The 15630-nt window shown below is 40.7% G+C and overlaps 1 protein-coding gene across 1 annotated transcript in view; it reads right to left on the bottom strand.

Annotated features, from left to right (window-relative positions):
• Nucleotides 1-15630, bottom strand: part of ryr3 (ryanodine receptor 3) — a 92231-nt gene that overhangs the window by 59142 nt on the left and 17459 nt on the right. Inside the window, 17 exon segments of the mRNA XM_020603886.1 lie at nucleotides 1-56; nucleotides 343-584; nucleotides 861-994; nucleotides 2014-2132; nucleotides 2277-2372; nucleotides 4039-4174; nucleotides 4444-4624; nucleotides 4753-4874; nucleotides 5911-6075; nucleotides 7311-7467; nucleotides 8500-8574; nucleotides 9021-9114; nucleotides 9483-9582; nucleotides 11398-11510; nucleotides 11871-11949; nucleotides 12243-12317; nucleotides 12650-12664. Of these exon segments, the coding sequence (XP_020459542.1) occupies nucleotides 1-56; nucleotides 343-584; nucleotides 861-994; nucleotides 2014-2132; nucleotides 2277-2372; nucleotides 4039-4174; nucleotides 4444-4624; nucleotides 4753-4874; nucleotides 5911-6075; nucleotides 7311-7467; nucleotides 8500-8574; nucleotides 9021-9114; nucleotides 9483-9582; nucleotides 11398-11510; nucleotides 11871-11949; nucleotides 12243-12317; nucleotides 12650-12664 (1959 nt within the window).

Below are 15630 nucleotides of genomic sequence, written 5' to 3'. Positions count from 1 at the left end.
ATCGCCCGAGTTGAGCAGGTGCTGGTCAATGGAGGCCACAGCCCTCGGGATTCGACCTAGACAATACCAGACAGAGAGGTGGGATGGATGACTGCTCCAGCTGCAAAGATATTACAAATGCAAGGCAGCATGATGCGCAAGAAGATGACAAGGGAGTAGAAAGGTGATCACAGTCTTCTGACATGCACCATTGTTACAAGATAATCAATATTATTCATCTCATCTGCTTCATGTTTTTACTTATTTCTCTCTGTGTATTACTCTGTATAGTCCAGCTTCTGTAGATCTCCAACTTCAGTCACCCTCATACAAGATCAGCTAGTAGTGAAATATCAAACCTACCTGACCAGAGGTGAAGTCCATCAAAGCTGTAGGAGTACAGGTCATCCCCAACACCGTTACCTCCCCATCCTTCTCCACCACCAGGGTACGGAGCATAGCCTTTAGTATTGGCCCAGCCCACCCTCAGGTGGGTCGGCTCTCCGGTGATAAAGTGGTCCACCTGGTCGATCACCAGCTCAAAATACCACTTCTTATACTGGGCAGAACCTTCAGCCATGCCCAGGAAGATGTTCGGCCTCATGCTGAAGGTGATGAGAGAAAGAAGTTTCTATGAAGCAAAGTGTGTTTAGTAGCCAAATAGTTATTCATTTGAAAATAAAAGCCACAGGACATACTGTTGAAATTCCTCCCATGAACCATTCCAAAACATGAGTGCTGGGATAATATTTAGAGTTTTGGCAGCAATAAGGCACAAATACATCTTAAATTTTAACCAGCAATAAAAGATGGCTTCAAAAACACTTGAAAGGATAGACACTTATTCATAAAACCATCAAGAGGTTTTTGTCTTTCTTCACCTCTGAACATCATTGACCAGTCGAGTCTGAAGCAGCAGGTCCCTCTTGGGAAGCAGGTTGTCACAGATCAAATTCTGATTGGCTCTCACTGCCACCCCATTACAAACACAGAGAGAACACAACACATCCAGAATCTGAAAGAGAGGAAAGGACCTTTGTGTCAGGCATTTACTGCTCTCGTGTTTCACAAATTTGTACAAATACAAGTGCATTCACATCAACTAATAAGAAAATTTAAACCTTATTTCTCAAACACATAGACAGCTACCCAATCTCACAGAGACCCGTATAAAAGGCTCTCAAGTGAGCACAGCCTTAAGGTGAGTCCCAATTCCACTAACTGCTTCTGTTTCCCTCACACGCATCTTTTCCTTGAAGTCCCACCCACATAAGATGCAAGGAGAAACTGCAAGGAGAGAGGAACTGAGGAAACAGTTTAACTGACATGAGACGCCCATTCCTCCAGTCCTTCGTGTGGTTCATCCAATCACAAACTGTTTCTGATAAAAGGGAGCATCAATCCATAAGAACCTTCCGCTAGGATGCACTTGCGTATCTTCGGTTATAGCTCCTCCAGGCAGCCTCTTCACTCCTCTGTCCTTGCTCCTCAGAGCAGAAATAAAAGCTCTGGGATATCTTTCATTATAGAGGACCAGAACAACGTCTGGGTCAACCAAGGACTGAGGAACAATAAAATAAGGGAATTGGGATTCACCTATAGCCTTCCACCTGCCATCCATGATTAACAGCTGCTGTTAATGGCAATGCCCTTTCATGCCTGGTACAATTTATAAATATTAAGAAACTGTCACACTTGAACACTGCATGTAAAACAAATGGCAGGAATGTCCAGATGTTAACATGCTAACATTAGCATTCAGCTCAAAATGCCAGCAAAGGTAATGAAAGCTGAGCCAAGAGTGAAAACGCTTTCAGGACAACCATAACATTTAAAATTCTTACCAATGAAGGTAATGTTAGCTAAGTTGTGTCTAAATTTTTCATCTAAAATTGTGTTTTCAATCTCACTGACTGTTGCACTGAATTCAAATACAATAGCCGCACGTGAACAGTTATATATGGGGTCTGAAGCACTTGAAACAAGCATACATTTTATTAATATTTACACTACTATGCTCCTACTTCTTCCCACCTTGTGGTTACGCCCATGCTTGTAAAGCAAAGAGATGATGGATTTAATGTGTCCTTTCTGGATGATGTTCAGAGCCTCTGGGCTTTCAACCAAGATACAGTGGAGGACTTCCAGGATCCCTAAGGGGGTCACACAAAATATTGATTATCATAACAAATGTGTACTCAGCACACAATGCTAAAACTAAGCACCCCTTCATGAAGGCGATCATGTTCGGCTTCTGCAGGATCTTAAAACAAAACCAAACAAATTTCTCATGATACCTGACGACGATTCCAGTCTCTCCAGTTTGCTGACCAACCAGTCCAAGTTGTGGGAAAACTGGGTGCAGTTGTTCCTGTTTCCACGAATCAGTGCAGCTGAACAAAAGACAAAGATTTTATTGAAAGTACACAAGGCTAAGAAAAAATATGAGTGATAAATGGTGTGAAGATCTATCCAAGCAGCTGAATGATACAGTAGATAAGTGGATGTTGCAGATAGCATGACTTTTAATAACTAGTCCACCACTGTCTGTGAACACAGCCAACAATGAACAAAGCCACTGTGTGACATCTTCAGCCCACAGGTGGATATAAAAATTGAATTCATTAAAATTACCTGACACCTACTATTCTGACATGTTTGATAGAAAAAACACAGAAAAGACTGCGAAGCCACATCAAAGCTAGGAAGTCTATGTGCTATTAAAGGTTGAGCCCCTTTTCTACCACTATGGTGACATTAAGAAGTCTCTTTATTACTTTACTGTCTCATTTTTCACCATTAGTATTCAGGGACACTGGACTGATAATCCCTGTGAAACAATTTAACAGTGCCAAATGAATACTGATGGATATCTAATCTCTTAATTCAGGCTTTTCAGGAAAGCCACTGTTCGGTATAAACACACAGACAGAGCCACATCATGAGGCAAAGATGGTTTCACATGAACAGAAAGTCTTATCACAGACAGGAGAACCTGAGGCTACACAGACTACACACTAATTTATGGTTACATTAGTACATGCTGTATTAAGTAATACAGAAGGCAGAGCTTTTAGTATAACAACTCTGGAAGTGTTAATGAAAACAACCAATTGAGAAATGCTTTGCACTTTGGAATCCATCCATAATCCATCTCTGTATCCATACCCTTATCAATAAATAGATAAAATGACCACATGTATAATTAACCCCTACTAACACCTACTGTACCTATACTGGATTCCTTTAAAGCACACCAGTAAAATAACTATGGAGAGCAGAGGAGGTCAGGACAAACAAGGCCACTATACAATTTATCATGCGGAACCTACTTCGCCAGACTGCGTTTGCATCCTTGGGGGTGACCCCTCTGTGAGGAAGGCTGAAGTATACTTAGTAGCACAGTTGTGGGCTTAGAGTGTGTGTGTGAGATGTGTGTTCACGTGGGATTACACACTGGGGAGGTGATGATGAATATAAGGGCAGTCAAGGTGAGCCAAGGGGAAGCTCCAATGGCAGCAAAACAACCTACCCAAGAAGAAGTCTTCCAAAATAAAACTTTTCAGGGTCAAAGCTTTAGCATTCATGACTCAGCAGCACAAGCCAAGAGAACAGGATAATGCCAGCACCTGTGATGGCTGGCATTTTGTTATCATTCCTTCAAATATTTAGCTGAATGCTTTGTGATATGTCCACACTGCTCTCAGAAAAAGATGTGACCTATATGTAAAGCAAGGCAGATCATACAGGAAGAATACCAGAGACATGTTTGCCTTTGCTGTGTCACAAATAAAAACAAAGCCTGTCACCAGATGTGAACTGCAGATGTGGCATACAGAAAACAAGAGCAGGGTGGAGGGAGTCTCTAGAGAAGATAGGAGGGAAGGAAAGAGAGGAAAGAAGAGGTGGAAGGTGAGATAAGAAGTGTAGAGCATTAAGGGCAAATAAGAGGTCGAGGATTCAGTGAAGACACTGAGAGAAGATTAATACTGCACGTCTTTCCAACAGCTGACAGAACATGTGGATATCTGATGCAATCCACTGCTCAGGCTTGTTTACCCAAGAGTTCATAGAGGAGGTTCAGAATGTCCTTCCAGGCTGTGCCGGCCTCCTCCCCAGCCATCTCTCCAAAGTGGGCAGCACTATTGTACTGGTTCATACGGTCGATGCACTTGGACAGGAGGGTCAGCATGCCCTAAGAAAAAGGCAAGAGTACTTCCATGAATACGAATTAAAACAAACCTATATTCCTTTTTGTAATCAGATGTAAAATTCAACAAACGGGTTGAAGTTTAAAAAGGTTCTGTCAAAAGCATTCCAAAAAGGCTGTCAACTACATCTCGATATATTTAAACTGAAACTATCCAGTGGGTAAAGCAAATATCTGAAGATAGCAACTTCACAATCAACATTTTGTTTGAGCCTCTTGCTCAAAGTTGACAGCGCCACATCATCCACTCCTACCTCCTCTTTGAAGAGGTCTTGACGCTTGATGAGTGAACGAAGAAGACACTGTTTCTCCTCATGCTCCAACTCTGAGTCTGGCTGCTTGAAGTACTCGATCAGGTCGTTCAGTGTCTGAAGCACCTCTTCAACATACCCAGCCACCGCCGTGGACTCACCCTGCGCAGTCCTGTCCAAAGCCCTGAAGGGAGGGACAGGAATGACCAAGAAGGAAAATCAAGCTGTAAAACTTTAAACAGACCAAGAAAGAATTCATATTTTTGTCACATTGAGACAGATAACAGTATCTGTCAACAGCCTTGTCATTACTTGATAAAGTTGGCGAAGAGCCGCGTGGTGTTGCGAATGATGCGTGCGGCCCGAGACTCCTCATGCTGACAGCGCTGGAGGGTCAGTCCATCGTCCGTGTGGCCTTCAGAGTGTAGGCAGGCCTAGATCGGCAAACAGAAATACATGTTGGCAATACAGTCGGAAACAAATGCTCCAAAAACAAAAAGCACTTTTGTACCGCAACAATACAGGTAGCTCAGGTTTTCTGGTACCACAAAGCTGGCTCACTTTTAATCGGCCTAGATCACCATGGTAACTTACATTATGCTGCACGGCTAAGCTGCTCTGGAGCAGGTTAAATTCAGAAGAGATCAGAGTAAAACCTGTCAACACCCTGAGCACCAACCACTCAGACCACTGGAAAAACAGTGATTATTCCTACTGGATCCTACAATAACATGATAAGTATTAAACAGACATTTCTATAAAGCAGTCATACAGTATCTTTGTGCTGTTTCAGGCTTTACAGATTTCTAACAAACTGAGTATTTGAATTAATTTGTACAACTGATTGTTATTTTACAGATCACAATGTACTATTCTCAATGCTCAGCACAAAATGTTCCTGGTCTATATTGAAAGCTGGTCTGTGTATGTTATAGTACAAAGTTAAGAAAGATAACTACAATATAGAGTCTGATAGGCAGCAGACTTTAGCCAAAACTCAGGGATCTGTGTGTGCACGGTTACACACAGAGGTACATTACCATTAGCTACAGACACAGATGGGTTTACTGGTCTCTCTGTAGAAATATCAGTGATTTATGTGAAACCTAGGACAAGTTGATAGTATGAGGAGCAACACAACATGAAATTGATTTTACTGAATACTGATATGTGCTTTTGGATGAGTGATCATAAGAAACTTGAACTGTGTTTGTGAGGAAGCCTTCTGTGTGAGCGATTTCATTTGTAGAGCATGAACAGTGCATAAAGTTCTTTGTTTAAAGTGTAATATGAGAAGTGTCTATATGGCTGGATGATAAGTATTCTTGATGTTTATGGGAATAATCTGGTGAAAACTAAATCCTGCAAAAATTCAATATATTGTGTGACTTTTGCAGTGATTCAATATAATATTAGAAAATGTCAATACGGGGTAAAAATCTTCAAGAAGAAAACCTGTATCCTATTTACCCTTCTCTTCAGGGGTCCTAGGCGAGATGATTTGGCATCAGGCGCCTGATAAGACAGCCACAGCCCTGATGCCACATGCATGACGAAGCAGACTGAGTCTCCGTACTTGATATCTGCCACTCCCATACCATCGATGTCCCTCTTTGGGCCAGAGTCAACTTTTTCCTGTGATGGTCACATTCACATGCATATACAGTAGCAACATTAGCAAACAAACACACACAGACAAAGGACACACAGGCAAGGAAATATGACAAATGAAGATACATTATAATTAGATGTAATCAGAAAGGTACGCTGAGGAGCGTGCATTCATTGGCCTGCCAGAAGGTCATCGCTGGCCTCATTAGCTCTGCTACAGAACTGAATAAACAGAGATGGAGCGATGCAGCTGACTGCAGTCGACATCAAGTAGTAGAGAACACATTAATCCATGTTCAACATGGCAAAGCACTGACCTTCTTACATAAAGGATCCAATTGGCACTGAGCTGGTGTACAGTGGGTGGAGTGAGAGAGTTTCCACCTACAATACATTTACTTTACTAAGAAATATTAAATCCGCATTAACCAAGAAAAAACTTGAGTCCTGCAGGAATTGTGATTACTGAGGGCAATTACACTGTGATGTCAGGAGTGGGATGGGTCAGATAATAAAAGCCTCCGAAGTGGATAGCACTCAGGAGGATCTTATACAGCGCCTACTGTAGATAAACATATCTACAGGGACAGAGTGTTGCTCTGTGAAGGTGACCCCTGATGCAATTTACTGCATGTGGCTCTAGCCATGCACAACAAACAGTAAATCAGCTATAGATATATGCACAAATTTAAGCTAGATCCCTAGAAGTGAGTGACATTCAATACAAATATATGCATAAAAGCATTAGCCTTCTGTGTTGAGACATATCCTGATAGAAAACATGTTTAGGTTAGAGGCTCTGAAAAATATAAAATAAAATAAATGCATTACACATTGCTTTAAATCATGATTAGGTATCAAAGTCATGGGATCACAACAGAACGGCAAGAAATAAAACTGCAGTCTGCTATTTGGGTCACCTTCTTGTACTTTACACAATTTACAAGTAAATATAAATATCAATAAAATACCTATTTTCAATTTTAATTTCAAGTAAGCCGTGCAGCCTTTCCAAGAGTTATTTCTGGCAGTGAGATTTATTTTTGGAATACTTCACTAAGACAGAAGAAGTGATGAAGCAGTCAGGGGAGGATATTTTAATAAGATTCAGTTGACTAGGAACATACTGTATATTTGCATCAACACCGAGGGCAGCTTTCAGATGGTGCAACTACCCTGTTCACCATGCATTCATCAGAGCTAGTTGAGCAAACAGAATGAAGAAATAAATAAAGTTTATACAGTAAGGAACTGCTGACCTTGGAGGCCCTGAAGCAAAAGGCAGTGGCTGTAGTGTCGGACTTCTCCCTGTCCTGTAGGACCAGTCCACGATCCTCAGTCAGGGCCAGATAATGACCAGTAGACAGATGGCGCAGTCTGAAAGCCTGGCCCCACCGGATGTGGCTACCGCTCCAGCTAAACATAGAGAACTGCCATCACAAACTTTAGAGATAACACTGGATCGTCCCACGTTCATCAACACAGGAAAATCCCTTTTCCAGTTTCCCATTATTTTGCAGTTGACATTGGAAGGGTAAAGTGAAAATATATCACAATCACTTTTCTGACATTTTAATATATTTTTCTGGAAGATAATGTAAATATGCAGGTTTTTTCTGTGCTAAGACTAAGTGGGGAGACTGTGACGGAGCTGCTCTGGAAAACCTACTTTGGTACCGAAATGTGTTTGTAGCACAGAGAATCAAAAGTACTAAAATCTACAGATGGGTGACAAATAAAGGAAAACCTGAATAAACAAGTGGTATCTTCCAGGGTGAGAATGCCCCCATTGATAGGGCACGAGGAGTCACAGAATGGCTAGATCAGTAGGAAAATGATGTGAATCATATATTATGGCCTTCGCAGTCACCAGGTCTCAATCCAGTTGAACAACTATGGGAGATGTTGGAGTGGCATGTTAGATTCTCCACCACCATGATTAAAACACCACATAAGGGAATATCTTTTGGCAGAATGTGTTCAATTTGGTCATAAACAGCCATCCTGCAGGTAATGTCTAAATAAATTCAGTGTGTCAGTGCATGTCTGAAAAGGGCTTATGTTCATTTGTCAGGCATCTATAGCTTTAAATGTCTGATCATTTGTAAAGTTGCTATTTACCTCTTACTTGATCAAAATTCTGACTTAAATAACTGTGCTAGTTTAAATGATTTTACTTGACAAATTCTGCTGTGGCTGCTTACTTTCAATGACATTCAGGACTTGAAACTTTGGTTTATTTTGTTAGGACATAAAAAAGTCCTGAAAATTAGATTCTATAATAATAATTTAAAAAAAACAATACTCTACCCTGTCCTAGGAGGTAATATACAGCTTCATTAATAACAAGAACAAACAGTTTCTCCATGTGCTCCAAGCTTTTATCATGAATGAAAGAAAACTGACAGTATATACTGTAATTATGTGCATATTCAGGTCTGATCTCACCTGATCCTGAGAGGCTCCAGTCTCCACAGTGAACGGGCCTTAGATCCTCCCTTACCCGCCTCATAGTTGACTATCCTGAAAGCAAATGAAAAGAAGGGGGGGGGCTTCTGTTACTGTATTTCTGAGCCTTTCAAGTCATAATGGGAATTTTAAAAAATTTAAAACATTTTTGGGATTCTCATTTGAAAGGGAAATACATGAACATGTGAACTCAATTTTTCTTTACCTTTATGGATTTATGGAAAAACTGCATGCTGTTAAATACGTTCACACACAGGACTTGACCTTTATTTGTGTGATCACAATGTAGTGTCACTGTCACAGGGAATGAGAAATACCTTAAGCAGCACATGAATGGCCCTGGGCCATGAGGAACTGATGCAGTAAAGTACAATATTTCACATTTCTCTTGCCCAAAAGTACTCTCTCAACTGTTTGCTTTAGAAATCCTGACTCTTTGGTCACATTAATACATGGATATGTGACATTAAGTTGAATTACTGAGCTAAATATCTACTAACCTCTGCTCCTCTTCACTCTTGTCTGCTCCAGGGATGGTCAAGCTCTCATCGTGTCCATGACAAAGACGCATCACATGCCCACCAATCAAATACCCTGATAAAACAAAATACTGGAGTTTCACACCTGACATTTTCCTCTTCAATGACACAGAATTCTTTTCAGCATTCAGTTTTTAACAGAGCAAACCCACAGTGAAAAAGCTCATATAGACCCATACATTTAAAGACTTGACAGGACCCGTTATGTTACTCCTGTAGGTGTGTATTTGATGTGTATTATTCCTTTCAAATGCCCCAATTTGAGTAATCGCATTTAATGAAAGTGGCATTTCATTACAGTATTTGGGTATAACAATATGTCCAGAAGACCATCAGACACAAGAAAGCCCTAACGCGTGTAAGCATTTAAAAGATATAGATGAGATGGTGTTACTGTGGTCGCTGCTGCTGCCACGAACTTGCCTACAGCCATGTTGCCTGAAGAGCAGGTAGGCTGGACATTCCACAGGGTTTGCATGAAGGAAGCATCCACATAGATGTTGCCATTGGAGATAGACAAGTGCTGCAAGAGAGTAACACAGGCTTTTAGACAGAAAAGTGGGGACTGCCCATAAAGTAGTTGTGTTAGCCAGAGGGAGACAGACAAGCACTGAGATTCAGCAGTACTCCGCAGAGGGCTGGAGATGTCCCGGTCCTTAAAAAGAGATTAAAACAACCGTGTCTCTCTTATCTGGAGCTGCCAAACAGTGTAATAACGCTGTAGGCTAAAAACCACTGCTGCATCACTGTTTAACTGTGCAGCAAAGTCCTGATAATATTCTACAACAATCCCTTCCTTCCAAGCAGAAACACTTGGAGAAGTTCCTGTTTCTGTCCACGCAGGATTCAGAGGTGAGTACAGTAGAAGCTCGAAATGATCCTTTAGACACAGCACATCCTCACATGTGCTGATATGCCGATCAGTTAAAATGTGCCACATTTGCATATCGTATTCCATCTTAATGAATTCCCCATCGGCGAGAATGAAAGTGTGGCTCTTTGCCAGTTTTGCTTTAACTGCACATTTTCCTCCCTGAAGAGCCACAGCAGCCACTAGAAGCTAGCGCTGCTCACTCTCCTATGTCTGCACGTCTTCGTCCTTCCCTTTTGCAATCAGTCACTCTCTGAGTTAACTGAGGTCAGGTGTATTGCTCTGTATAATGGAGACAGTATTAACTCTATGCTCGGTCTGTAGGACGCCTTGTCTAAAAATACTTTTTAAAAAGACACTTCACATGAGGGTTTTATCAGATTTTCATTAGAGATAGCAGTGTAAATTTTTTAAGTTTTCCCCTTGAATCGTCTTGTCACACCGAAGTGAGACAGGTACAAGAGCCATCTGACAGCTATGAAACAAGTGCCTTTCCAAAGCACATATCTCTAGCTACACGGAACACAATCTCCAAAGGAAAAAAAAAAAAAAAACTCCTTTTGCATTTAGCTCACTGTACATTTCTCCTACAAGTTTAGAGGCAATTCTGCATGAAAACATCTGGCAGCCCCAAAATAATAGCAGAGCAAACCTGAATTAAACATAGTTTATGCGGTGGAGTTTGTGCCTGTATGTGTATACAGTGAATTTATGACTTGACATTAAACAAATAAGTAACATTAAAATATTTATTTATACTAGGTACAGGTATTCATACTAAATCGTTTCAGTACAGGACTTTAGGGTCGGTGCACATGTATACTGAATACAATCTTTAACAGTAGGTTTGTTTTGCAGGTGGAACATTTTTTCCGATCCACATTCTCATACTAATATATTAAGTGGCAGACTGAAACACGGCATGCTTAGCTTAGCCACCTGGCTAGTGAAAATCTTATCAGTAAGGTCTCTTGTTAGGGAACACTTTGGCTTCCTGGTGAAACACAACAAGGGACAAAGCCAAATGCATGAGAGGTCTTATTTGTTTATTGTGTTTCGGTCCACCACTTCATATAAGCTATTCCTTCAGTGATGGTCGAGTATGTCTTAGCAACACAACAAACATTTTAACTCATTTGAAACAGCACCACGAGAAGTGAATATCGCTATTGCAAAGAAAAAAAAAAAAGAGCCTTTCCAGGGTTATTGGAACAATTCTTTTTTTTTTTGTTTCAATTAAACTTAATTAAATATTGTTTGTTTACAAAGGTTCATAATAAATGACAAGCAATTTTATGACTTTTTCTTTCTTACTGTACCAAAAAGAAACCAAACTGATACACACTGAATAGTTACACATCAAATTTATAGCCATTAAAATTTACAATTCAAATTCTGGTCCCACTTACAGGTCAGTAGGAAATGATCTACTGTGCTTGTACTGAGAAGCTACTGGACATGACTCACCAAGTATCTCTCTGTTGACACACCGACAAGAATCAGGTCATCTCCGATGCGGACTTTCTCTCCTTCAGATCTCTGCTTGGACGCAGGGTGGATGGTCCACCAGCAGGCCTCTCCTATGGACACAAATACACAAAAACCTTTTTCCTATATTGGTTTAAAAAAGTAGAATACATAAGCAGGTCTAATGTCCAACACACTCATTCATGTGCCTTTGTCAGACTCCTCTTTTGTTGTTAAAGTGACTCTGTTCTGAGTAGCAAAATGCACAGAAATACCCATCATCTAAGAAAGACGGAAGACGTAGTGGAGGTATTGTTGCTGTAGTTCAAATGTGCACATGCAACATACAGTACATACAGCTCCATTACGTCTCTCAAGGGTACTGAGCTGAGCCCATTTCTAGATGACTGAATTCAATTAAATGCAGTAAACGCCACGCGATCACTGTGAAATGCCTGTTAGTCGTATTGTACCTATTGAATCCTCTTGTAGTCCAACATCAAATGACAGCTTGTCTGTCAGAGACCTGGATGTCTTCAAACAGGTCAGGTACTGGTGAATAAAACGGGAATTTGTTTAGGTCAAATAAAGCACTAAAACAAGCTACAGGTGGAATATCTTGTAACAATATGACCTAAATCATTCATTTATACAACCAAACACTAAAATAAAGGTGTAGTCCGTGATTCTAATTCATTACACATTCAGCTAAATCTTCCTCACAATTCTCAGCCTGCAGTTTTATCAGCCAAAAACATATCACAGTCATATGAACATTTGCTTCTTAATTCAACATGTGCTTCTTTTTATTGTACATTGTATCGCATTGCTCTGTTGGTACTCACCATGCCACTGAAGGAGTGGCGTAGGAGGATGGCATGACCATAAAGCAGGGTCCGATGTCCACACGCCTGACTGGCCTGACAGGAAATCAACAGGTTACTATCATATCCTAGCATCCCTGACCTCTGGAACCACTTAGGTAAACTACATGGAGCTGAATGAATAAAGTGTCATTCACTCTGGACCTCCATTCCAAGAGCAAGCAGGAAAAGAACAAGGACACAAATAAAGCTAGACACGGACAAACATAAATATGTACAGTACCACACTCATTGTCCATTCTTGTGACAAACAAGAATACCTGGGACTTACAGCAGCAAAAAAGCCTGAGGAAATGTGAGGAAACAGTTGAGCAAACAGGAATGATTTTTCATTCATCACTGTGGTGAATAAAGAAATGTATACTTACCTTTTTAACAAACCTCTAGCAGCAGGAAAAAAAAAAGATGCAATGACCAACCATCTCTGCATCAACATTTCTGATTTGCTTATTGCTACTGAAATTAAAACCAAACAAAACCATAACAAAAGTCTGAGTTTGGAACAGGCCTTCCACAGTATCTCAGTTCATTTTCAACTCAAGTCAGTGTGTGTTTCACACAGCAAACATAAACTGCAGTTACAAACAACTCTTCCTACTTTTATTTTTATCCATTTACATATTGAATATAAATAAAAGTCAATATTTCTGAATGTCATAGTGAAAATTAACTGCATTAAAGCTATAAATAGAGACACTATTCTTACTTAGTTAATTAGACTGTCTACCTAATTTGAAGGCTTTTTTGCAGCAAACAATATTAAAACTGCTTTGATGAGATTGAGGCCAAGTTCAGGGACTATGACACTGCCACACACTGCAGTGTTTTTTTTAACAAGCACGTTTAAAATGGCCTAAAGGGAACTCCCAACTGTCCCCTGAATATGACCCTAAGCTAGTTCTCACTTGGCTACCAAATCCTTCCCAGATGGCTCGTATAAGACAGACAAAAAAAGAAACTGAGCATTTGATCAAAAGAAAAATGGGAAGAGTATCCAGCAACAGCTGGGTGTCACAGAGGGGGTACAGACAGCGAGCCAGTCTGTATTTCAGGCCTGCGCTGACACATCACTGCCAGGAAGTGTGACCTTTGGTTTGGTGTCCCTCCCTTTTAAAGCACTGTATCCTAAATTGCTCGGTGTGCGTCTGTATTAGAAACAGACAAGGGAGGTTTTGTGGCTGTGTTTACATGCATACCTGTATGCCTGCTGAGGCAAGAGGTGTACCCTAAACCAGTCCTTTGCTGAAGTTTAAGTAACACTAATTTACTTGGCGCCCTTGTTGGTAAACATTTCCCGTTGAGCTGGTGTATGAATACACAGCTAAAACACCAACATGTGCGACGGGAAACAGTTGGCTCTGAACTCTATGCTGACACTTCAGCACACACTGTGCTAGGTGATAGCTAATGCTAAGTTCCTTATTGGGAGTAACGTAACGACGCTACTACTGACGATACCGACGACTCATTAAGGTTCACAGTGAAGCTAAAAGACATTTAGCACTGTCAGCTAACTGCTGTCGAAATTATGCGCCTTGGTAAACTTAATGAGTGAGACTTTACCTGCACACCTGTCACTGCCACGACTTTTCCTCAACACCTTCCCGCGGGTGTGGGTGCAGGAGGAGAGTTCACCTCTCCCAAATGGAGCGGACGAAGGGGGGGATCCACTTAGTAGGCTAAACTAAGTCAGTGACACCTTGACTTTCTTCCAAATAACGCACATTTCATTCATAATATTATAAACACAGACCTATAATTTGCACGTTTTTGTTTTTTTCAAAATTGTGTGAAATGGCTAATAAAAATAGGTAATACAAGGTGAATTGGTTTAGTCTTGACTTCTGGTCGTGAGTGACAGTGTTGGGGGATGGGAAATCTGTTGATTGTCGATTGCAAAAAAAAAAAAAAAGAAAAGAGGGGGGTCTCGCCCGGGGAGGAATTCAATGTAGAACCGCCAATGCTCGCGGGTTGCAGGTGGAAAAATGCTCCAGATCCCAGTATCACACCCAGTGCTACCAAACTAGTGATGATTCGTTCATTTTGAAAGAATCTTTCCCATGACTCGAGAACGTCGGGTCGTCTCGGGGAGTGATTCGTTCATTTTGTGTTGATCGCGCATGCGCAACATCGCATAAGATTAGTACACCTTTCGAGTCCTCGGTTTCGAGTTGTTCGTTTTTGAATGACTATTTTAAAGATTAGTACACCTTTCGAGATTCAAGGAGCCGAATCACTAAATGATCCGAACTTCCCATCACTATACCAAACCTGACTGACAAAAAGTGCACGGTGCCGGTCCGCTCTTGTGCCAAAGAGTGACTGTCTGCCAAAACTGATTGCGGTCCGCGGGAGCGCGCGCAGTCTGTAAACATACACTTTATCTTGCTTTAGTCCTGATCAAACCCTGATAAAAAGCAAAAATAGCAACAGCATTTTTGTGCCTGCTTGGCTGTTTTGAATCTGCTGTCTCTTTGCCAGAGCCTTTACATCAAACTGTGGCTAAATGTTCACTTCATATCAATAATTTATTTCAATACCCTGAAATTGGTAAATGACACACTAATCAATTTCCAAGGCCATGGAGAAGAGATTCATGCCAGACTCATTCGCTAAGTATATCACCATGAAATATATTGATTTTTATGTACAGTACATATTGAGTGTCCTGTCCTTCAAATAATGAGACAGAGATTGAGCTCAGTTTGCTTTAGGAGACAACCCATCACAGCCGTGTTATTCTAAAAATCGAAATCACAGGTGGGGAATGTAAGAATAAATAAAGTGAAGTGTGTATTAGGTCCAGTGTGTTGTGTGAGTTATAGAACAGATAAATCACCCGTGAATCATCTACACTAGCTTTGCTCAACAGTGTTCGCTCGCCAAAATCAAAACTGATTTCAGGACATTTCCTCAAGTCAATACCCTTAAAAAATGATTGATGTTAGAGATCAAACCCAGAGAAAACAGAGCAGCACACTCAAACCACAAAGTGTGTTTCCTACTAACGTGTGGGTTTGCAGATCCTTTCACATAGTATATTCAGTGAACTGGATCAATTATGAATTTATTACTAACCTTGCTAAGCAACTGATTATATGATAATGTGTATACGTGTGTGTATATTTTAAAAGCACAAACATTTTGAGCATAATGAATGCTTTAAAGCTAACGAGAAGCAGACACTATCACTTGAAAGTGCTTGCACACTTGCAAAAAGTAGTCTTCAATGAAGCCAGGCAAAATATCTGACTCGTGCATTAGGTGACAGCACCAGTGGATGTCTGTTATAAGTTAAAGTTCAGAGACATCTGTAACAACTTCCTTGATTGCCTCCTGGCTTTCTGAG

Source organism: Monopterus albus, unplaced genomic scaffold (assembly GCF_001952655.1).
Source record: "Monopterus albus unplaced genomic scaffold, M_albus_1.0 scaffold63.1, whole genome shotgun sequence".
NCBI lineage: Eukaryota > Metazoa > Chordata > Actinopteri > Synbranchiformes > Synbranchidae > Monopterus > Monopterus albus.
Note: the sequence above shows the minus strand (reverse complement) of the source record. Positions and strands in the feature narration are given on the sequence as shown.